Below are 24,331 nucleotides of genomic sequence, written 5' to 3'. Positions count from 1 at the left end.
AAAAGGTCGCCACATAAAAGCAGGGTAATGTTTTTAGTGACCCATGAACACAGCAAGCCAATCTACAACCACCTGCATATACAGAACCTGTTTCACTTATTGTTGCCCTCCTAGTGCTATGTAACTGCTTGAGCAACATAACAGGCTGGGAGTGTTGGACAGAGGCATGTCAGTCACATGTGCTCATTAGAATATTAAAACCATGTCCAGACAGTTCTCAGATAGGTCTCTTCAGTGAGTTTTAAGCAGTGTTTAACACTTATTTTTAGTGCATACAAGCATCTTTAATATTTTACACTGTGTTCAGAGCACTAACCACTATGTAAGTTAGTCACAAGAGTGAGAAATTATAGTGAGAGGCTACATTCAGGTCCTTTCATTTTAGGGGCTCATTATTATAATATCGTTTGTGATATTTGAAAGACTGACATTCCTGTTTTTTCATTGATCTGAAGGCAAATATTTAAACAGTGAGTTTAGATCATTAAACTTCAGTACATCTTTGGCCTGTGGCTGACTGGTCATATTCTTTCTCCTGTGGACCAGGATGACACTGTGCTATGTGAGTGACCACTGGGCACAGTACCTCAGTTTGACTGGAGTCAGCAGGACCACCATGCAGGAGCAGTCCTTTTCTATGGAGAAATTGCAGGTTGAGTTTGACCATCTCTTCCTCCGTGCTGTTTTACACGTCCTGAGGGCCAAGAGGTGAACTCACTTTTTCTTGCCTATTTTAGCTTTCAAAATAAGCTTATTTCATGTTTTCAGCTCATGTAAAAATATGTTTAAGAAAGCTGCAGGTATTGAATTTATCAAATTTATCAAATCAAATTTTACTTAATTACACCACACTGTGGCTTTTCCAATTCAAACGGTAATCATCCTGCCTCTCTTTCACTTTCCTCAGGTTGGGCATCTGGCTCTTCATGTCAGAGATGCCTTATGGAACTCTGTCCAGTGCAATGCTCTGGAAGATATTCTACATTATGCAATGTGCTGAGACAGAGGGTCTGGACAGGCTGGGCTGCAGTCTGAGTGTGGAGAGCTGTGTCCAGGGCCTCAAAGGTAGGACTGTACTCCTACAAAACAAGCTTAGGGCCTGATTCACAGAAGTGGTGTAACATTTTCTTCAGTGTACTTTTTTCTTAATTTTAGATTTAAGAAGAGTGTCAAGATAAATTTCAGTTCTTGAAAAACATCTTGAGTTTCTGTTTTTCAAAATTGCTTAGTGGGAGTGTTGCTGTTTTTGTGCTCTAATTTTAACACAATTCCTTTCTTTTGTCTTAAGAATAATTCTAAAAAGTGCTTGTCTTGCAATAAATACGTTGTTTCCTAATTACAAAATAGCCTAACACTCACCTTCGACTAAAAAAGTTGACATGATAATTGGCAAAAACTGTAACTTGTAGTGATGATAAAGACACTGTTGGTGCTGTGCCTGGTAGTGTTGACTTGGAATCTGCTGAAGTTAAATGTTACTACTGAACTGTCACTTCTGGTTCTTGTTTACCAAAGTCTATTGAACTTTTAAGTGTTTTGTCCTCTATTTTGATATAGTCTTCAGGTACTGAATGAATTAAACTGAAATAGCTCAACACAGGGGTGCTCAGGCCTGGTTCTGGAGATCTGACATTCTGCAGAGTTTGGCTTCAACCCTAATCTATTAAGCCTACTAAGGCCTTTATCTCAATGTTAGAGCTAAGTGTGTTGGACCTGAAGTCTTCAGGGTGAGAGATCTCCAGGACAAGGACTGGGCACCTCTAGCCTAATAGTTAAATCCATTATAATTCTAAGGATTTGTTTCCGAAACAGGGCTGAGCTTAGTCATGGACTACACAACACACTGATTGGAGGCTCTCCATTAAAAGAAAAGTGTAGTCCAGGACTAGGTTTTCTCCTTGTCCAGGAAACTGATGCTAAATGCATCTCCCACTGTGTATGATTGGCTACAAAATGTAACAGATATCAACAGGCTACAAATAACAAATAATCCAATAACCTACTTAGGAAAATAAGTAAGACTTTCTTAATAGAATATTTGAGAAGACTATTGAGGAATTTCAATAATAGCAAATTTTTTCTTTGGAAAGCTTTCGGAAGCAATGAAATACAGTCACAGTTGAATTAAAACAAAAATAAAGGCAATGTATTGTTTATATAATGCAAGTTTGCATGTGCATGCTGGTCCTGGATACAGTGGAAGTGTGTACATGGCTAATCTTAAAAATGCTGCTTTAGAGAGAACAGTGCTGTTCTTTGTTCCTTTAAGCCCAGATCACCGCATGTTTGAAAGTCAGTGAAGGCGCACAGCCAGCCATCACACAAATGCCCCAATCATTGGTTTCTGGTACTGTATGACATACTACAACGGGAGTGTCCAATCTTATCGACAAAAGACTGCTGTGGCTGCAGGTTTTCATTCCAATCAAGCTCCTGATTCCACCAGTCAAATGAGCCGCTCATCGTCGTCAAATATTCGATTAGGTATATGAGGTTTGCTCCTGCTTGATGTAATAAAAACCTGCAGCCACACTGGCCCTTTGCCGATAAGATTGGTGACCCCAGTACTGTGGTCTGTATGAATGGACATAATGATTTGTTGTCTTTTGTCTGTGTAGAACCAAGTCACCAAGAAAGGTTTAAGGACTGGCTCTCAGAGATAAATAGTTCAGATGGAATTTGCCTGCTGACAACTTTTGCTCACATGGCTCAGCCCAAACGTACAGATGCAGACCCGGAGTTTGTCAGGACCATTGTGCTGGAGATTTATGAGGTGATTTAGTGGACTTTAGTAGATTTTCCCAAACTTGGTAAATTCTGCATTATGAGGGATTTTAAGGACATACACTAATGTTCAAAAGTTTCGAGCCGCTGTGCTACGATAACTGTTGTTGCCCATGTTGCTGACAGCAAAGTCAAAATGGGCATATATTTTTCAAACAACAAAAGTGTTTGATTAAGTATAGGGTTTAAATGATTTTCCCAGCATTACCTTCTGTTTTTATTTACTTTTTATGCAGCGCCCCAACTTTTTTGGAAACAATGTTGTATATTTTAACTTATTACGAACTACTGTTTTAGTCAGTATTTCAGTCATTTTGTGAACAGTGAATGTATTAATTGACAAATAATATACTGTAGTTATTGCAATAAATTTTATATACTGCGTTTGACTAACTAATTAACTTCTTGGAATCTTCTCCAGCTCTGTTTGTCAGTCTGGATGCGTCTGACATTTCTTAATATTACCACTGCCAAGTATCCCTCTAATTACCTGAAAGCTGTGAATTTGCATTGGTCTACCATATTATAATACTTTTATATGCTGGTCTGCAACCAAAGTAGTTTTATAGTATTGAAAGTATTGATTCTTGTATAAAGAATAAAGGGGCTTTTTATTATCTCCTTTTTAGCGCATTGTGTTGTTCAGAGTGAATTTGTTAACTGGGTTGTTTAAATTGTATAAATGATGGTTAACGCTTTGTGTTGTCCAGAGTTCAGAGTTGTACTGTTCCAAAACCTTCATTGTACTTTACTCTTACTGTTACATGTTACACAAGACAGAAGCTCTGTATATTATTTGAAACTTAGTAAGGCTAACTGAATATTATTCCACTTGTCACAGGTGTCATATGTCTGTGTGACCACACGCGAGATCTTCTCCAAAGTGGGCAGAGAGTTATTGGCTGCCATAGCAACGGCCCACCCGCACATCATCTCAGTGCTGCTGGAGAGGTTGAGGGAGACCATTGACAAAGTTGGCATGGTAGGTCTTCTTTAACCAATAGATATTTTTTTTAAACAAAATGAAAGAATTCAGGTTTCTGAACCTGTAGACTCTTAACAGACATTAGCAATACAGTGGCATTTGCATAAATCAAGGGCTACTTAAAGAAAATTTAAATATTCTACATTTCTACTTTAAAAACTGGCCTGTGACTGGCATATATATGAATTTGCAGACTAGGAGTGGGCAATATGGCAAAAATGCATATCACAATATTTTGACAATTCACTAGAAGAATATTTTAAAAACTCCAATCAAAAACTGAGTACAATGGCTTTTATTCAATGTCACATAGTATGCTAAATCTAAGTAAACAGGACTAGTTAAGCTGTCTTTGTAATGAAATGTTCAACTGCTCAGTGTCTTTTAATTACAGACAAAACACAATATGTTCAGAAAGGCATATTGTGTATTATAACGATAGTTCATCACGATAGTCATAAGATACCACCATATTGTCCTTTGCCCAATTGTCTATTATGATCCTACATTACCTGTTTTTTATTTGCATACCCCTGCACACCAGGAATTTACCATGTTAAGTAGCACCAAGTTACTAGCAAGGCATATGCGTATTTTACAGCAGCTCTAATTTTCACACGAACGTTTGAAGTTTGTAACATATTAAAGTATTTGATTTCTCTACGTTGTATGCAGCATTATTACACCTACATTAACTGTCATTTTCCGTATGCTGGGCGATGGTGTTATCCAAAATAACTAATATCTGCTAGTGCCCCTGTGAAATTTACAGTTCATTGAAAGCAATAATGTTTGCACAGATGAATCCAGTTGGAGACATGCAACACAATTGAAATTACAAAAATGTGCTTCCTCAAATTGATTTGCAATTACATATTTCCTACTTGCATGGTGCTGCATTAAAGAAATCTGAATGTGAAATACTTTGTCCAACGCTCATTCACTCCTGTTTTATTTTCCTTCATGGTGTCCTAGGTGTCATTGTACCTCTTTAAAGAGCTGCCTCTGCACTTTTGGAGCCCCAGCCCAGCTGAAGTGGTAGTCATTCGCAGTTGGCTACTGGATTACGGCTTGTCTGCAGTAGAGAACAAGCTGGCCTGCATTATTCTGGAGGGCCTCAACTGGGGATTCCAAACAGTAAGTTGGAATTGGCTGATAATTCAGTAGATTAAACTATTTTTTTCCTTTCTCCAAAGCAGATCTAAATGTTTGTAGGAAAAACACAATCTGGTATAAACAGGTTTTGTTTCTGTTATAAATATTATCTTGTTATGCCCGGTCTTGTTGGGGGAACCGCTGGTGGCAAAAGATGCTGCACTGGTCTTATGACTAGTTAATCATATGACATTCTTCATATGACTACACTCATCAATCATGTTTATCCTGTGTTGTGTTTTTAGAATGGTTGCCTTGCCCTGCCAGCTGCATTGCATAGTGAAGTGGCACTGTTGGTGGTGGAAGCGTATCAGAAGTACCTCACAGATAAGCCCTACGCTGGCATCATCTCAGAGGGCATCAAACAGGTCCTGTTGAAGTTGTTTTCCAGTAATGTGTTCAAACATCAAATGACCCAGACAAAATAGAAAGGGACTCCCAAACCTGGGGTTGCTTGATTTGCAATAAAGTCATGTAAGAAACCCACAATTGCTTTTAGATTTGTTTTTTATTTATATGTTTGACAAATTAATATTATAAATATTATTGGGGAGACAGTGGCATCCAAAAGTCCACATAAAAAATCTCAGATTTTTTCAATTCAAACATGGAAAAACACAAAGAATATCTTAAAAAAATGAATAAAATATAATGAAAAAGAAATGAATATTTCTAGATCACTGTTCACAATTATGCACATCTGTGACATTAGCCATTCAAGGCATTTATACAAAAGATCAGGTTTTTTTTATTTTATTATTATTCCTTCCTTTTAAGCTCATGTTCAGGCGATCAGATTATGTTTATTATGTTTATGTTTATGTTATCAACCATTACACTTGCTTTAAAGATATATTGGGACCTCTAAAATTCTAAAATTCATAGAATATTTCTACATTTTGCTCAAATTGTTGTGCTGATAATAAAATTTGTAATGAAAAAATTATTCAATTTGAAAAAAATGAAAATTAGAAGCATTTTCTTTTGTGGTCTTGGACTTAGACTTGGACTTAATGTTATACTAGCTGAGTTGGGCAGCAAAAAAAATCTTTAGTGCAACTGATCAAACTTTTTCTATAGTTTGGTAGTTTGTCCGATGTTAGCAGTTAGCCGTGAGAAGGGAAAAGCACAAAAACTAGTATGGATTAGGGAAACAAACTAGGTTTCTTGCTATTGCATCCATTATACATTTCACTGTGGTATTTGAAAGTGGAATGTCAGAGATGAGAGGCCATGTTTTCAGCCGCATCTCCTGATTTTAAAAAGTTACAAAATGCAAGCCACACTACCCCATTGGTGCCCTATTTTATGACTGTTACTGCTATGATAAGCTGTTTGAATGTGACCGTAGTCCTGAATAATCTAAAAATAAAGATGATGCAGAGTGGTTAGAAGACTGTTGATCAGAAAATACGTATTTAGTGTCAGAAGTCTAATTCTTTCTTTTTGCAAAGACGTATGAGTTTAATGTAGCTAACAAGTAATGGAAGATTATCCCATAAATTAGCGTTATGCAAATGAGCTGCAGTGACAGATGAAATAATCTCAAATAGGTTGTATGAACAAGTATTATTTCTAAAAATGTACAGAAGTATGGCCAAAGGACTTCAGGTTGATATTCATGCCATGCAGTTTACATTTGTACAACCATATCGCTTTAGTGCAAAACTAAAAAAACAAACTTTGTACATCAAACATGTTTTGCCTGATGAAGTATGCCTCTCGTTCTCACTTTCACTCCCTTACCTTAATTGTAGGTATCTTATCTGGCCAACATCATGCGGCTAGGCCAGACTCCAGAGACGTCCTTTAACCAGTGGGCCTGGGACCTGGCGCTGCGTCTGAAGCTCCACACCAATGAGAGGAATCCTCAGGACCCTTGGTGCCCACTGCCTTCCTCTGGCCCTTCTGTGCCTGAGATCACAGACACGCCTACCATGCATCCAGTGCTTAAAGCTGTCAAAGCTAGCATCCCCATCGGCTGTCTCCTGGCCCTTGACATGACCAGTATTGGACACAGGTTTGGAATTACAGTTCCAAAAAGTTTGAATATACAGTTTGATATACAGTACTGTGCGAAAGTCTTAGGCACCCAAAACACATTTTCTAAATCTATTTGTGTAGTATGTCTTTATTTGCTGAGAAAAGTATTAATATTTGAATAAACAAAATGTATAGAATATTAATAATGAGATATATATATATATATATATATATATATATATATATATATATATATATATATATATATATATATATATATATATATTGTGTGTGTGTGTGTGTGTGTATATACACTGCTCAAAAAAATAAAGGGAACACTCAAATAACACATCCTAGATCTGAATGAATGAAATATTCTCAGTGAATACTTTATTCTGTACAAAGTTGAAATGTGCTGACAACAAAATCACACAAAAATCATCAATGGAAATCAAATTTATTAACCAATGGAGGCCTGGATTTGTGAAGTGTGAACTGCTTTCATCTGTGAAGAGCACAGGGCACCAGTGGCAAATTTGCCAATCCTGGTGTTCTCTGGCAAATGCCAAGCATCCTGCACGGTGTTGGGCTGTGAGCACAACCCCCATCTGTGGACGTCGGGCCCTCAAACCATCCTCATGGAGTCGGTTTCTAACCGTTTGTGCAGACACATGCACATTTGTGGCCTGCTGAAGGTCATTTTGCAGGGCTCTGGCAGTGCTCCTCCTGTTCCTCCTTGCACAAAGGCGGAGGTAGTGGTCCTGCTGCTGGGTTGTTGCCCTCCTACGGCCTCCTCCACGTCTCCTGATGTACTGGCCTGTCTCCTGGTAGCGCCTCCAGCCTCTGGACACTACGCTGACAGACACAGCAAACCTTCTTGCCACAGCTCGCATTGATGTGCCATCCTGGATGAGCTGCACTACCTGAGCCACTTGTGTGGGTTGTAGAGTCCGTCTCATGCTACCATGAGTGTGAAAGCACCACCAACATTCAAAAGTGACCAAAACATCAGCCAGAAAGCAGAAAGGTACTGAGAAATGGTCTGTGGTCCCCACCTGCAGAACCACTCCTTTATTGAGTGTGACTTGCTAATTGCCAAGAATTTCCACTTGTTGTCTATTCCATTTGCACAACAGCTGTGAAATTTGTTGTGTTCCCTTTATTTTTTTTGAGCAGTGTGTATGTGTGTGTATGTCTGTGTCTGTGTATGTCTGTGTCTGTGTCTGTGTGTGTGTGTGTGTGTGTGTGTGTGTGTGTGTGTGTGTGTGTGTGTATGTATGTATGTATGTATGTATGTATGTATGTATGTATGTATGTATGTATGTATATGTATTAATATTAGTGATTTTATGGATGTTAATGTGTTTCTTCAACCCATCTTCAACCTCTCCTGGAGGAAGCCCAGTATTATATGTGGTTAAAAAGCAACTCCTGGCTTGACCAGTCAGTGCTTCAGTAAATTGTGCTCATGATGTAACTGATGATATTAACAAGTCTCTGTGGTGGCTGTGAAGGTGTCAAGGCAAAATATGGACCCAAGAAATTCTTGTTACTTTTTATTGTTTTTATGTTTATTTGAATTGTGAATATGACTTTATTCTAATGTATATTGTGATAAACTCACTGCTGAGGTAAATTGTTTAAAAATTTGCTTATATGCCTAAAACTTTCGCACAGTACTGTATATATTTGGTGTTAGATTTACACTGTAGCTGTGAGGCTCATGTAACAGACAAACAATGGAAGCGCATTACCAGTGTGCAAACTACACACCTAAATCATCCCTGACTTGCTTCAAACCACATTACGTTGTTAACTAATCAGAAATTTATTTTGTGGTTTATAACACTATGACTAACTGCTATCTATAAAAATGGACCATTTTTCTGTTTTTCATGTTTAGCAGTAACAGTATGTCACATGATGTCAGAAACTACAACTATGTTTGAAGAGAAAACTCTGTAAATGTAATGTTTTTCCAAATTATCGCTGTAGAGTGTAGCATCAGCATAGAACAAGACTCATGAGAGACCATGCTTCCACCACAAGAAGTGCTTATTAGAAAGGCACATACAAAGCATTGAACTCACAGGGGAGGCCTCACTAAGCAAAAACTTCATGTTACCGCTGCCGAGTTTACAGTCAGTTGCCAGTCGCTGCATTACTAAAGTTCTGCATAATAAATTGTTACAATGTAAGTGAAGTCATTCTAATTGGTTTTATGCAAAATTACAAGTCTGAACTGTTCATAATGCTGATGATGAGAACCAGATGTCCATACCGTCTTTAAAATGCCTCTAAAGCTACCTCACAGAAAGTTTTTACATGAATCAAATCAAATTTATTTGTGTAGTGCTTTTTACAATGGATGTTGTCACAAAGCAGCTTTACAGAATTTCGGAAAAGACAAAGTTTTAACAGGAGTGTAAGAATGTACAAAACCCCCCCGGTGGGCAAGCCAGTGGCAAGGAAAAACTCCCTCAGAACTGAGGAAGAATCCTTGGGAGGAACCAGGCTCACCAGGGGGGACCCATCCTCCTCTGGTCAAACTACCTACAAGTGATTATACTACTAATATTAATAGCAGTAATATTGGTATTAGGAATAACTAGGAGTCCATGAGAATATCAGTGTAGGGTGGGCAGCTAGTCTAAGGCAGGTGGTGGCAGCTGGGGCGTGGGCAGCTGGTCTGAAGTGGGTAGCAGGAGGAGCCGGACATATGGGTGGTTGTATACTCGGAAAGAAAGCAGGGAGATGGAATTAGTTTTATTCTGTCCGTCTGTACATAAACAGGGGATGTAAACATTTACAGAGTGTGGCTAATGACTCCGGCAGATCTGACTATGACAGCTTAGCTAAAAGGAGAGAACCAGAAGGACACACAGACACGGCAGCACTCTGAAACAGTTTGGCATGTCTCCACTCCACTGTCCACAAACTTGAGTGACCGCGTGCGAGCAGCGGGACGACAGCACCAGCGTCTCAGTTTACTATAATTCCCTGTGTCCATGGACCCCTGGATCTGCTGCCTTTATCTAGGGGGGAACATTAGCTACCAAAAGCTAAACTGAACAAGTGAGTTTTCAGCCTAGTCTTAAAGATTGAGACTGTGTCTGAGTCCTGAACAGTTTCTGGAAGATCATTCCAGAGTTTGGGGGCTTTATAAGAAAAAGCTCTTCCCCCAGCTGCAGCCTTATGAATTCTGGGGACTATTAATAAGCCAGCACTCTGTGATCTGAGTGGTCGTGATGGCTCATAATGAGAAACAAGGTCTTGTAAGTACTCGGGAGCAAGACCATGTAGGGCTTTATAAGTCAATAAAAGGATTTTATAATCAATACGGAATTTAATAGGCAGCCAATGAGGTGATGATAGCACTGGACTAATATGATAAATTTTTCTAGTTTTAGTGAGGACCCTGGCTGCAGAGTTTTGGACTAGTTGGAGTTTGTTTAAATTCCTGCTCGTGCATCCTGACAGTAGCGCATTACAGTAGTCTAGCCTAGAAGTAATAAAACGTGTACTAGTGTTTCTGCATCATGCAGGGACAGGGCATTTCTTATCTTGGCAATGTTGCGAAGATGTAGAAAAGCTGTCCTAGTGATGCTGCCTATGTGTTGATCGAATGATAAATCTGAATCAATTATAACGCCAAGATTTTTTGCTGCTGAGCCAGGTGTGGCTGGAAAGTCAGCGAGATTTAAGATTAAATCTGTTAATTTACTCCTTGTTAATTTTGGACCCAGAAGGAGAACCTCTGTTTTGTTACTGTTTAATAGGAGGAAGTTACGTGACATCCAGCCTTTCACGTCTTTTACACAGTCCTACATTTTCTTTAACCTGTATTTGTCATCAGGCTTGGATGATATGTACTGTTGAGTATCGTCTGCATAACAATGAAAGTTTACGCCATGGTTACTTATAACTGTGCCTAACGGTAACATGTATAGTGTAAATAATAATGGTCCTAAAATAGAACCCTGCGGAATTCCAAATCTCACTTTTGAATAATTGGAAGATAAATTGTTTACCCTAACGAACTGATAACATTCTGATAGCTAAGATCTGAACCATGATAGGGCCGTCCCTGTGATTCCAACCATGTTTTCTAAACTTTCTAAGAGAATATTGTGGTCTATTCTTTCGAAAGCCATGCTAAGGTCAAGTAGCACTAAGAGAGATATGTAGCCTTGATCAGAGGCAAGAAGAAGATCATTAGTTATCTTAACTAGAGCCGTCTCAGTGCTGTGGTGTGGCCTGAATCCAGATTGAAATATTAAAATCTCCTACAATTATTACTTTATTGTTGCACACAGCCAGGTTTGCTGCGAAGTCACTAAATTCTTTTATAAATTCAGAGTAGGGCCCTGGTGGCCTGTAAATGTTAAATAATGAAAACGCCTTCTTTTTTGTGATTGGATTTGTAACGTGAATAGAAAGGACCTCACAGGAAGTAAGTGTCGCATTGTTTCTGACTGATATCGAGAGTATTTTGGTATATTATACAGACTCCACCTCCCTTGCCTGATAATCTTGGCCTATGTGCATAATTATAGCCTGCAGGCTTCATTTAAAGCTAAATATTCATCTGGTCTAACCCAAGTTTCAGTAAGACAAAAAAAGTCAAATTTATGATCGCTTATAATTTCATTTACGACGACTGCTTTAGAGTTTAGTGATCTTATATTAAGTAGTCCAAGTTTTAGATCTAAGGTGTTAGTGCTATCATCAGAATATGGATATATGTTGATTAGGTTATTTAAATGGACTGATTGAGTTTTTCTATGATTTAAATTAGGTTTATTTCGGGGCAAAGGCACAGTCTCTATAAAGCTGATCTTGGGTGACGCCTCAAGGCGGATCGCAGACGGTCGGTTTAGCCTGTCTATCTGCGGCCTGGTCCCGGCTCTTGACTGTCAGCAGCTGTTTACACTACTCTGCCGACTAACTAAAAGACTACGTGCTATGCTGCACGAAAGTAAGGCAGCACCCTCCCGCGTGGGGTGGACACCATCCCTACCTATAAGACCAGGCTTGCCCTCAAAATGCAACCAATTGTCTATAAAGCCCACTTGATTTTCAGAACGCCACTTGGACATCCAGCAGTTTAACGCCATAAGCCTGCTGTAGGCCTCAGCGCCGCGCTGCATTGGGATGGGGCCAGAGCAGATTACGGCATCAGACATCGAGGACATGAAGAGCTTATGACTTTGTTGCCTGATGCCTGAAACATTGTACTACAATAATACTTTAACTTTTGGTCTAAAATATTTTTATTAAGTTCTTTCAGATACATACAGAGTGTTGTAAAGCAAAGTAGTCTCCAAAGAAACTTTTGGATTTATTACATAATCTACATAATTTATCTGTAATTCTGAATTATATCTGCATAACTGGTGATATACATAATATGGCTGATGGTCATTGTCTTTTCTTTATGTAGTTTGGAGAGGTTCTGCAGTGATGGCATTGCTCTGCTGAAGATCTTGGTACAGTCTCGCCACCTCAAAGCTGTGGTCCACGTGCTGGAGAACATTCTGCCGCTGGCCTACCATTGCCAGTTCTACCTGCTCAAGAATGAACAGTTAGGAACCATTTATATTATCAGAGATATTTCACACCTCTGTATTTGGTCTTTTGCCTGTAGCGGTGTACTTGTGAGTTTTGCCAGAAACGTCGTTTGTTGCTGTCTGGAGGCCAGACTGTGCTGGTACATCCGCTTGCCTCCTGTCTTATAGTCTTGTTGGCAAACATTCATTTCTGTTTTTGCCAGCTTTCATGGCCAGGCGTCTTAACTGCATCTCATTGCATTCTGTAATCCGCTCTCCAGGCCTCCTGCCAAATAAATGTAACTTAATTAAGAAGTGGCACAGAGTACAGATGGGATGACACCAGACCACCAGATCATTAAGTAAGCGAGCTTACTGGTAAGGTCTGGGCCTAAAATATAGGTCATATTCATAATATAATGGTGCTATTTTTAATTGTGTTGAAGGTTTTAATGTGCCAATTAGACATTGTATATAGAAAGAAAGGCAGAAAGAAAAAGAAAGGCAGGCAGGCAGGCAGGCAGGCAGGCAGGCAGGCAGGCAGGCAGGCAGAACTTTATTGAACCCGGAGGGAAATGCAGTGTTTCAGTAGCAAGACATATCATTACACATAAACTTACATATACTATGCAGAATAATACGAAAGAGATCTAGACACAAGTTAAAGTGCAAGAGAAATAAAATATAAAAGTATATCTATTTACATATTTACATGGCGTATAAGACAAATTTGCTGCATTTACAAGACAGCAGGCACTGAGTGGTATGAGGTAAGCTAACAGCACATATTATAGACATAACTAAATCTGAGTTGCATCAATATTGTAGTGTAAAGTGCATAGTTAGGTGTCATTTTAGTAATTGTTGTGATAGATTGCACAGTGTGTATTAATCGAAGAGGAGATACAGTGATGTGGTACAACACAGTTCAGATAGCAGGAGATGAGTACCATCTATGCAGTAAGCAGAATTGTTGAACATTTTATTTAGAACATTTAATTGTAACAGAAAAGATTTTGGCTTGAAATATTAATGACGTTTGATATTTAGGTTTGACCAGTAATTGATGTATTTATTTTACTCTAAAAAGTAGACTGTTTAGACAACCCTGGGAATTATTTCTCCCTAATTCTAATTATTTCCAGATTGATCAAGTCCCAAGTTTTAGTATCTGATAGCGATGGTAGAAGTAAGAGAGACCGTCTTAAATGTTTTGTTTGTTTTGGAGATCTTGTGGTCTAAGCAGAGGTTTTGAATCAGTTCTGCAACTGCTGTTACTTGGTGCAGTAATACTGATTAAATTTTTTTCTGTGTGTGTGTTTAACTATTGACCGCCCGTAATTAAATCTTTAAAATTGAGAATTTAGCATTTTTTGTCTATCACTTGGGAAGGCATTTCAGATATATAGAATGGTTATTTTGATGACCTTTTTTTGGCATAGGATTCTTTTTTGGCCTGAACTCAAAAACTTAAAAATGATGGTTCTCCAAGCAATCTTTACTAAAGAAATGGTTTTGTATAGAACCATGAACACTCAAAGAACCCTTGAATACAGTGTCCTTTGAATCATGCAAGGGTTCTTCAGATTAGTGAAGAAGGTGCTGTAGATGGTTCTATGTGGAACCTTTTTGAAAAAGGTTCTATTTAGCACCAAAACAATGCCAGGCTTGTTACAATAGAAGAACCCGTTTGGTGCTAAATGGAACCCTTTCCAAGAAAAGAACCTTTTAAACATGGAAGGGATTTTTTGACTGTTCATGGTTCTCTATGAAGAACCCATGACAAACCATAATTTTTAACTTGGTAGGTTTCAGTTTTTTGAATGAATTCTCAACAACAGTTGAATGATGCGAATAAACAGGCTAAGCTTAGTAGGTTAGAAGATTTTTTTTTGCCTTTATAAAACCCCATAATAAACATAGGAATTGTTTGATTATACGCACTGAAATAAGAAATTTAGTCAAGTGAAATTGAACTCATTTTACTTTAATCCGAGCTGTCACCGTATGCAGAATGTATAAACCTATCCTGATAAGTTATGTCACAATAAGCATTTCTGTGCATACTGTGGATATTGTTTACATATAAAGAACATTCACCAACTGCGTGTCTCATTTTAAAGACAGCATAATTCCTGTTTAATTGGATTTAGTGCAGCATCGTGTTTATATTGTATTCGTAGTTCATAGATAACATTGTATTCATGTGCCACTGTTTGTCTGTACCAACTTATCAAACCTCAGGTTTTGTGAAAATGTTTCATGTTTCTTTGGTAATCTGTTTTTGCCATTGGCCACTCGTAGCTCTTACTTCTTCTGTTACATTAGAAATTAGAAGTAGGTTCTACGTGCGAAGTTAGTTTTTTTACTAATTGTATTTTTGTCTGTCTTAGGTTCCTGAATTGTATCCAGCTGTTTTTGCAGTTAGACAGTGGGACTCCGCAGGGTGTTACCCAACAGGTCACACACAAGGTGACCCAACATCTTGTAGGCACCTCCAGCTGTGAGAACATCAAACTCCTCAACAGTGTGATCCAGGTAGGCCTTCTTATTGTTGCAAGTGCTTTTATTTCCACAATCTTCCAGAGCTATCAAACGTATCTAAACTAAGCCAACTGGAATATACAAGACAGATGGTTATTAGAAGATCTTGTGAAAGAACTCTCTCTTTGTCTCTGTTGTAGGCCCACATCCTGGAGAGCGCCCGGGTCGGCCGTGTTGGAGCAGTAGCTGTTCTAGAGTTTTGGCTGCATGTTTTGACTGAGCAAAGCCTCTGGCACCGAGACAGAACCGTTCTGTACCTCCTGGACCATCTGTGCCGTGCTGCCTTTCTCCACCAGCAGGAGGAATGTCTCCATAAAGTCCTCTACCAACAGCATAAGGTGACACAACAACTATATCACAGCAACAATGGCATCAAATATTATAGTGAAACAGTTCACCAAATACTTTGCATTTGGCATGATATTATGTCTCCCTATAGAATGCACTAGGTTACCATGGGGACAAAGGCCTGTTGTCATCTTTTATGGGCTGGATTATGGCAGGAAACATCACTCCTTCCTTCATAGAGGGCAATGCTCTGACTAGTGAGGTATGTACATTGATCTGTGAAGAAGTATGTTTTCAAACATAGCATAACTGCTATTATTTACTAATGTGTTAACATACTCAATATAATAACACATTTAGAAGTGGCCAGGGATATTGCACAAAGGAAGATTTTAGCCAGATAACTTAAGCCCAATATCAAGTCTGTCTAATAGGAAAATTGCTGAAGGACAATCCTTTTGAACAATCTTCATATTTGGGCACAGGTTCTCTGTCTAACTGGAAAATTTTGTTTTGTGAAATACCCCCAAGGACAAATACCACAGAAGAAATGTCTTTCGTTGAGTGATTGTAATATACCCTGTGTGTGTCTACTGTTTTAAACTATAGCCTGGTATCACCATTCATTTTGACATGTCCTTAGGTGTGGTTTGCTTGGCTTGTTTTAAACATGGAGTCCATCTTTGAGGAGGATTCTCAGTTGCGGCGATGTGTAGAGCACGAGCTCCTCTCCAACCCTTCCATCACCCCAGACCAGGCTCTAAAAGTACCACTTCTTATCTTCCCTCTGCGTCAGTCCAGTTTTATTTAGCTTTGTGTTTGGCAGTTTCACATTCCAGATGTAAATTTGAAACACGTATGTATTCAGACTAAAAAATATGTCAGTCTAGGAATATGTTGTTAACTAAATCAAGATGTATTTTAAAACTGAACTTGTCGTAGGTGTCTAACCTTTCTTCCATTTGGAGTTTCATATGGGAACATTGCACCTTTCTTTTAATAATATTGAAAATTCAGTGGCGCTTTGTAAACCTTTGTGACTTTAAAGCCAGCAAGTTCTTTAGGAATGTGCCTTGTTAGTTTTTAAACATTCATCAATAATGCTATCTATGTCAAACCCCATTCATTTTACCACTCAGACCTTTCATGTGTTTAAGCCACTTTTATGACTAATTATTTTGACTGTGTGCTTTTAACAGTAATTTGGAAAAGTGACAAGTCAGCCTTTTCTTTATGCCAAAACCTTTTTAAAAAGTAATGATGAAAACATTTACTCTGAAATTTTTAAACTTCTGACAAGCAGTGTACATTTTCATTTTTTTTCCTTCTCTGTCAGAAGGCACAGGTACGCCTAAAGCTGCACGTGGTACCCTCCCTACAGCGGCTGATGGTCTATCGGTGGGCTCAGCAGGCCCTGGCCACACCAGCAGATCACCCGCTGCTGCCCCTCATCTGGCAGAAATTTCTGGAGCTCTACCTCCACCAGCCTGGGCCTGAGTTTGGGTGGGTTAAGCATTTACAATAAACTATTGAAACATACACAATCACAGCAGTCTGGTGAGCAGACTGTTTGAACTATAAGTTTGATTTTACAGCTTTAGTGTAAACTAAACTTGTATTGAAATTATTAAATATTACCCTTACTCTATTCCCATATGGTCTTTAAATCATATAGGAGCCAAATGAGACAAATCAATTGTTTTTGAAAACTGGAAATACTATGCTGGACAGTGGTACTTAAGGACCAGATCTGAGAGCCATTGGTATAGGATAAAAAGATAAAAGATTGCATTGTGGAACCATAGAAAGCATGAACAGTACCTTACTCAAATGTATGTAGATTTCCCCTTACCCCATGCATCATGTTTGGTGCGTGATGTGCTAGTGTAGCTAACAAGCGATATAACTGTGTACCTACCAATTATCATGCAAACTGCATGCCAAAATCTTGGTTTGCTTGCTTATAAAGTAATTCTAAATACGCTTGTTTATGTGGTTGTTGACTGCTGTTAGTTTCTGCTGATCAGTTACAGTTAAGGGGAATGCACTGACTACAAGTTTAAGCTGTCTGTTGTGTCTCTTATGTCTTATGCATGTTCGTTAATATCTTCTATTCTTCATTCTTCTAGACTGGAAGCTAAAGGTTGCATTGGTAAGCGCTACTTCCATAGTGCAACACACATCACCCTGCTGAAGGATCTTAGGCAGCGGCTGGTGGAGGTGTGTGACTTCCATCATGCAGCCAGTATGGCCCTGAAAGTGCCAAGCCCATCCAGTGACACAGCTAGTGAAGGAGAGGCTACCCCTGCAACCCCTATAACTCAGTACATGACCTCTCCTGAGCTGCATGTCGAAGTGGTTAGGTATGCCACCATGTTGGTTACATTGCCAGAATGATAGCAAGTAAAAAAGTCTTAAAGGAAGACAAGTAATCTGATGTTTTTCTTCAAGATATATGTTCTGAACTAGAACTTATTATTGTACAACTTTTGTTTTGATAGTTTAAAGTTGAAACTGTGAAGTTACCTTATCCAAGTGTCAGAAAAAAATGAAGGAATCTAAATTTATCTGAGAATTTTGTTTGCAGTTGCACTCTAATGTGCCGTGTTATTTTAGTGACTCTTTTTACTGCAGAATTGTATTGTTTGTCACTAGCCTTGCCCCATAGCTGTGACATCACACCTCACTATGCACTGTGATTGTCATTTAATTGCTTGTATCTTATTTGGTAGACTTTTTAGTGCCTTTGCAATATGGATGGATGACGAGAACCTACAGAAACAGGAAGTGTACTTGCCCTCATTGCCAAAGCCGTATGATGCTCATCGTCTGGCCAAAATTATGCAGGGCCAACAGGTAAGAGCCTTCCAGATGTTTTCTCTCTGTAGTTGACAATACACCATTGCTGTGCACCTAATTGTTCTTTAAATGAATAGTTCACCCAAGAGTGCTTATACACTCACCGGCCACTTTACTAGGTACATCTGTTCAATTGCTAGTTAACCCAAATAGCTAATCAGCCAATCACATGGCTGCAACTCAATGCATTTAGGAATGTAGAGGTGGTCAAGACAACTTGCTGAAGTGCAAACTGAGCATCAGAATGGGGAAGAAAGGTGATTTACCTCTTGCAATCTAACCACTACCAACCTCATCTCCTTCTTGCCCTCCTTCCCTTCTCTACCCCGCTATTACCCTTTGGCCTCCTTTAAGGCCTAACTATGTTTGTTCTATGTACTTCATTATTTGTAAGTCGCTTTGGATAAAAGCGTCTGCTAAATGTAATGTAATGTAATGTAATTTAAGCAACTTTGAACATGGCGTGGTTGTTGGTGCCAGACGGGCTGGACTGAGTATTTCAGAAACTGCTGATCTACTGGGATCTACTGAGATCACGCACAGCCATCTCTAGGGTTTACAGAGAATGGGCCGAAAAAGAGAAAATATCCAGTGAGCAGCAGTTGTGTGGACGGAAATGCCTCGTTGATATGAGAGGTCAGGAGAATGGGCAGACTGGTTCGAGATGATAGAAAGACAACAGTAACTCAAATAACCACTTGTTACAACCAAGGAATGCAGAATACCATTTCTGAATGCACAACACGTCGAACCTTGAAGAAGATGAGCTACAGAAGACCACACCAGGTACCACTCCTGTCAGCTAAGAACAGGAAACTGAGACTACAATTTGCACAGGCTCACCGAAATTGGACAATAAAAGATTGGAAAAATGTTGCCTGGTCTGACGAGTCTCAATTTCAGCTGCGACATTCAGATGGTAGGGTCAGAATTTGGCGTAAACAACATGAAAGCATGGATCCATCCTACGTTGTATCAACGGTTCAGGCTGGTGGTGGTGGTGTAATGGTGTGGGGGATATTTTCTTGGCACACTTTGGGCCCCTTAGTACCAATTGAGCATCGTTTAAATGCCGCAGCCTACCTGAGTATTGTTGCTGACCATGTCCATCCCTTTACGGCCACAGTGTACCCATCTTCTAATGGCTACTTCCAGCAGGATAATGCACCATGTCACAAAGCTCATATCATCTCAAACTGGTTTCTTGAACATGAAAATGAGTTCACTGTACTCCAATGGCCTCCACAGCTCCACAGAGCACCTTTGGGATGTGGTGGAACGGGAGATTCGCATCATAGATGTGCAGCTGACAAATCTGCAGCAACTGTGTGATGTGATCATGTCAATATGGACCAAAATCTCTGAGGAATGTTTCCAACACCTTGTTGAAAGTATGCCGCAAAGAATTAAGGCAACCTTTCATGACCTACTTTCAACAGGTCCAAGCTTTTACTAGCAAGGTACCTAATAAAGTGGCTGGTGAGTGTATGAAGAACAGTACATGAAATCTTGATAGCATGATTTCATCTACATGATGCTGACTGGCCTTTTTCACTATTCAATAATGCACTTCCCAACCCTGATCCTGCAGTACCCCTGCCCAGCACATTGTATTATTTTCTCCAGTCTAACATACTTACTTCAACTCAGGAATGGTTGTCACTTAGCTAAATAGTTGGGTCAAGTGTGGTAGAACAGGGAAAACACTACAATGTGTAGGGCAGGCGTTCTAAAGGACCCTGTTTAGGAGCCACTGCTATTAAAGCAATCTAATCAGTAATATTTTGTAACCGTTTCTTTGAAATTGAGGTAGGGGTGGACAGTATGGCAATATCGCAGTACTCAGACAATTTTGTCATACGTGATATGTTTCAACATTTTGACACACAGACCTGCCAAAACCTGCCATCAGCAACACAGTAATAATTGAGACATTTAGTTTTTACGGTGTCATCTTGTAATATGGTTTAGGAGCTGTGGATGGAGTATGTGGACATTGAGCGAATTCAGCATGAGCTGAATGAAGTTCTTAATCTGTGGATAAAGGTCAAAAGTGAGCCTTCATTCTCCCAGAGCAGCAGCAACTCCATCTTTACTGATTTCATCAATCCTCAGGCTGGTTTGTACACACTTTATTTCCCACTGTTACCCTTCAGGAATTACCCTTCAGGACTTCCTCTGTGTAGTATCTTTGAATGTGGCTGGCCTTAGAGTGAGTAAAATTCCTCTGTTGGTCTCTTGCAGCAAGAGAGCGCATCCTCACCAACCTGAAGAAACACGATGCTCCCCAAGGGGCACTGTTACTGGTACCTATGAAGGCCCCAGTGCCTGATATTCCCACAGGATGCCTGTCTGATGAGCAGACATATACAGCTCTCATCCAGGAGGATCTCACTAAGCTGCAGCACCAAGCCAAGTAAGATACATTTTAATTTCAAAGCTGGAATACATTTGTGTAATATCCCAATAACAAATTTGATAACCCCTTAAACTCAGGCATATTAGTCAGGCAATCTTTACAGGCCTCATAAAACTGTTTTTAATTCAATGTTTTTGTGATCGATTTGCATGTCTGCCTGTTTAGCCTATATATCAACATTCATGTTGAATTTATAAAGAATGTTTCAGCCTACACTGCTTTTTGTGTGAGGTGCAGTAAAAGGGAGCCAATCAGAACAGAGCTTATTTACATATATCATTCTTAAAGGCACAGTAACAAAAAGAGCTTGTTTGAAATGGATAAAGAAAGGTTGGAAAATGAATTTTGACTGTTTTGGTGCACATAACCACATAGAAACAAATTATTTGGTATATACTTTGCAACAAATGGAAGTCCCATCATATTTGAAGGATGATTAACTCTAATTTAATTGAAGGAATTAACTAATACATTCAATTAAATTGATTTGTTTAGTCATAGCTGGTTACACATTTACAGTTCTGATATCCTACATCTATTATATAAGCTCTGTTATACATTCTCTGAAATATTGTAAGATATTTCAAAGGATCCATACTTATGTTTTTTTTTTTTACCAAAACACATTTAGATTTGATTTTACTGTTTTCAGATAGCGTAACTGAAATCCTTAATTGGGCCTTTTATTATGTCTCAGATTGGCTGCAGTCCGAGAGACGCAGCAGGTGGCGCTGGACAATGAGCTGCTGGAGGTTTTGCCTCAGCTCTACGCCAACCGTGAAGAGCAGCTCTCCATGCAACTGGAGTGCAAAGGCAAGGGAGGCCAGCCTTGCCAGGGCCCTGCACATATAACCGTCAAGGTGAGTTTTACACATACAAATAGAATTGATTAAAAGTCAAAGTTCAAAACACACTTCAGACTAAAATCCTTTTGCTTTGAGTGACCATATGGATTGATCGGTTATTTTATTCAAATAAATGACTGAACATTCCATTTTGTTACTGACGAAACAGTCATAACCCTACAGAAACTTTACAAAATGTTTTGGTAGTGACAATTTATCGCTTAGTGAGCTTAACTCAGAAACACTGCATGACAAGCAAACACAGGTGTGAACAGTTGTACACAAAAAATCATATTTTTCAACTTCTTTTTAGTTTACTTGGAAAAAAAATTTAAAGTATAAAAAATAAATATTATTTTGATTAGTTGAAATGTAGGGATTGTAGGATTTGGGACAGCCACCTCCCAATAAAAATATCCCCATAAATGTTTTTTGTGTATATATAACTTAATACAAGATTTGGTTTAATACAAGCCTTAAATATCTAAGATTTGAAATCTTCATTGTGTGTTATTTATTTATTTATTTATTTATTTATTTTATTTATTTATTTTTTTTTTTAAACTATTGGACCACAGTTTATACTAAGTTAGTAAAATGGTTCATGTACAGATTTTACTTGTAAAGTCACACAGTCTATCTGTCTTTTGTTTATCCATTTTAATCTCATGTTCTTTTTTTCACTGTTTTGCAGTATGCAGGCATGCACAAACTAGAGCCAGTCCAGAATCAGATCCAGTCCCTTAAGAATGATATCAAGCAGCTACAGGCTGATGCAGTTAAACCTCCTCCTCAGAGCCTAGCTGAGGCTGCTGTGCATACCGAGAATTTTATCACGTCAGTACCCATCTACCCCTTTTCTCTTCTCTTTCAGATCAGGGTTGCTCTCCAGTATGGATATAGTTTTCTAAATTGAAGTAACAGCTTTCTTTTTTTAAATGATAGTCTGTTATTGTAGTATTTATTTCTCTTTTGGTCTGTACAATGCCACAAAGGATTTGTGTAATGGTTTGTACAGCCAATATCCATTGACTTTCATGTTGTCTGTATACCTGACCATAATCCTTTGTTCCTGTTGTATATGTTTTTGTCTGTAGGACCCTAGTTAATGCCTATAAGTTACACCCAACACCGGCTGTCCAGAAGGTGGGCATTGTGGCGTTTTATCATATTGTGTCTTTCGTTTGTGAGGACACCCAGAGACACCCGCCCACTCGCCAGTTCTTCACCTCCTGTGTGGAGATTCTGGGACAGGTAGGACTTACAACCATGAGTTCAAATCTGCTCACTTGTCCATTAAGGCAGTGGATCTCAAACTGGTCCTCAGAGACACTCGTATTTTTGTTCTCTCTCCTTGTATGTTGGGAGTTTGGATCAAGCAAAAATGTGGACTGTCTGAGGGGCCATGAAGACCAGCTTGAGCAATACAGTGTTAAGATATAAATTACATATATAAGTATGTGTGCTTATTTATAAGACATTTGACCCAAAGTTAGACCATGCGTCTCAACTAAAATTCAATCAAAATCAGTCAGCCTCATGATATTATTTTGTAATTACAATTAAAAGAACTTAAGGCTGTTATGTGATATGTGAATTTCGTCATGTTCACACCACGGCAAGAAACCGGCAGATTGTTTATCAAAAAAATTTTTTTTTCTTCTTATGAAACAGACAAACTTTGTTTCCATTTTGGAAAATCCACAGGAGAGCAGAGAGCTTCACTGCCTCATTCAGGAGCTAAAAACTGATGAGCTCTTTCACTCACAGCTCTAGTATGAAATGAGTTTGACCTGATTTTGGCGATACAGCTCCCCAAGCGATGAAACACAAAACAAACTGATGGAATGTCTTTTAGTGCAAATAATATATCCTTTGCTTTTCACAGAGCAGGCAAAAGGTGGCATTGGGCGGCTACATTACACTTAGGGAAAGTTACAGTGTGGAGAGATTCATCTCTTCAAACTTTGAGAGCTTTCACCTATAACTTGGATGTTCGTAGTCCATGTTGTGCCCCATTTTAGCTGCTTTCGGAGATTCTAATCCTTTTGACCTTCGCAAAAAAGTAAAAAAAAAAAAATCATTGTTGTCATGTCAGTTGCAGGGACAACCATGATTGGTCAGTGAGTTCATAGTTCATTAGATGACGAATAAAACACAAATGTCACAATTTCACCACCTGAAATATCATGTTTAGATTGCAAGATATCATCAGTTATGCAGTCCTCTAATTAATTTACTGTCATCTTAATAAGTCACATGAATAATTCAGTGTTTAAAGGCCTTAAGGGTGATCAAATAATGAATCAGCATTACCATCAATTTGTGTATTTACCATCACAGACAACTGACTTATGGTAATGATAATGGTAATTACTTTTCTCACTTTTTGGAGAAATTGTAATAGCAGCAATATTAGTGTTTTAGTCCCAAGATAATTACAAACGATTGGAAACAATTGGAATCATTTGTATTACTGTCTAAAAGCTTTGAGGTGATGCTGTTGACAGGAGAATAAAGAAAAGCAGAATTTTGTCATGGAAAATGTGCAAATGTATAAACCAAATGAATTTCACTGGCCGCAGGTCTTTATACGGGACACTCCGACAGAGTGCAGGCGAGTGCTGAAGACCATCCTGCTGAACCGGCGCCTGTGTAACCTTCTGTCTCCCTACTTTACTCCCAACGCCTCTCCTTCTGAACTTGTCTCTCTGTATGAGGAGGTGGTGACGGCACTACACGCTGACAGTGGTGATGTCATCTTCATGCTCCTCACCAAAGTAGGTCTCCTCTGTGTTTTGACTAAGACCCAGCAAACTTGCTTAAAACTTATTTAGATAAACTACACAAATTTCACCATATGTCCTACAGTAGACATCTGCTCATTCATTTCTTCTGAAATAAAGAGTATTAATAGGAA

At 38.9% G+C, this 24,331-nt stretch overlaps 1 protein-coding gene across 1 annotated transcript in view; it reads left to right on the top strand.

Moving 5' to 3' along the window:
* epg5 (ectopic P-granules autophagy protein 5 homolog (C. elegans)) overlaps window positions 1-24,331 on the top strand; it is a 49,089-nt gene that overhangs the window by 10,739 nt on the left and 14,019 nt on the right. The window contains exons 11-31 of the mRNA XM_017687259.2: window positions 547-708; window positions 908-1,065; window positions 2,619-2,773; window positions 3,626-3,766; window positions 4,745-4,906; window positions 5,170-5,292; window positions 6,682-6,944; window positions 12,351-12,491; window positions 14,850-14,994; window positions 15,141-15,338; window positions 15,440-15,550; window positions 15,932-16,054; window positions 16,625-16,791; window positions 17,418-17,651; window positions 18,021-18,144; window positions 20,119-20,266; window positions 20,392-20,563; window positions 21,264-21,426; window positions 22,106-22,248; window positions 22,509-22,665; window positions 23,997-24,191. Coding sequence (XP_017542748.2) covers window positions 547-708; window positions 908-1,065; window positions 2,619-2,773; window positions 3,626-3,766; window positions 4,745-4,906; window positions 5,170-5,292; window positions 6,682-6,944; window positions 12,351-12,491; window positions 14,850-14,994; window positions 15,141-15,338; window positions 15,440-15,550; window positions 15,932-16,054; window positions 16,625-16,791; window positions 17,418-17,651; window positions 18,021-18,144; window positions 20,119-20,266; window positions 20,392-20,563; window positions 21,264-21,426; window positions 22,106-22,248; window positions 22,509-22,665; window positions 23,997-24,191 — 3,385 coding nt within the window. The remainder of the gene's footprint in view (window positions 1-546; window positions 709-907; window positions 1,066-2,618; window positions 2,774-3,625; window positions 3,767-4,744; window positions 4,907-5,169; window positions 5,293-6,681; window positions 6,945-12,350; window positions 12,492-14,849; window positions 14,995-15,140; window positions 15,339-15,439; window positions 15,551-15,931; window positions 16,055-16,624; window positions 16,792-17,417; window positions 17,652-18,020; window positions 18,145-20,118; window positions 20,267-20,391; window positions 20,564-21,263; window positions 21,427-22,105; window positions 22,249-22,508; window positions 22,666-23,996; window positions 24,192-24,331) is intronic.

This window comes from Pygocentrus nattereri, chromosome 20 (genome assembly GCF_015220715.1).
Source record: "Pygocentrus nattereri isolate fPygNat1 chromosome 20, fPygNat1.pri, whole genome shotgun sequence".
NCBI classification, from domain to species: Eukaryota; Metazoa; Chordata; class Actinopteri; order Characiformes; family Serrasalmidae; genus Pygocentrus; species Pygocentrus nattereri.
Note: the sequence above shows the minus strand (reverse complement) of the source record. Positions and strands in the feature narration are given on the sequence as shown.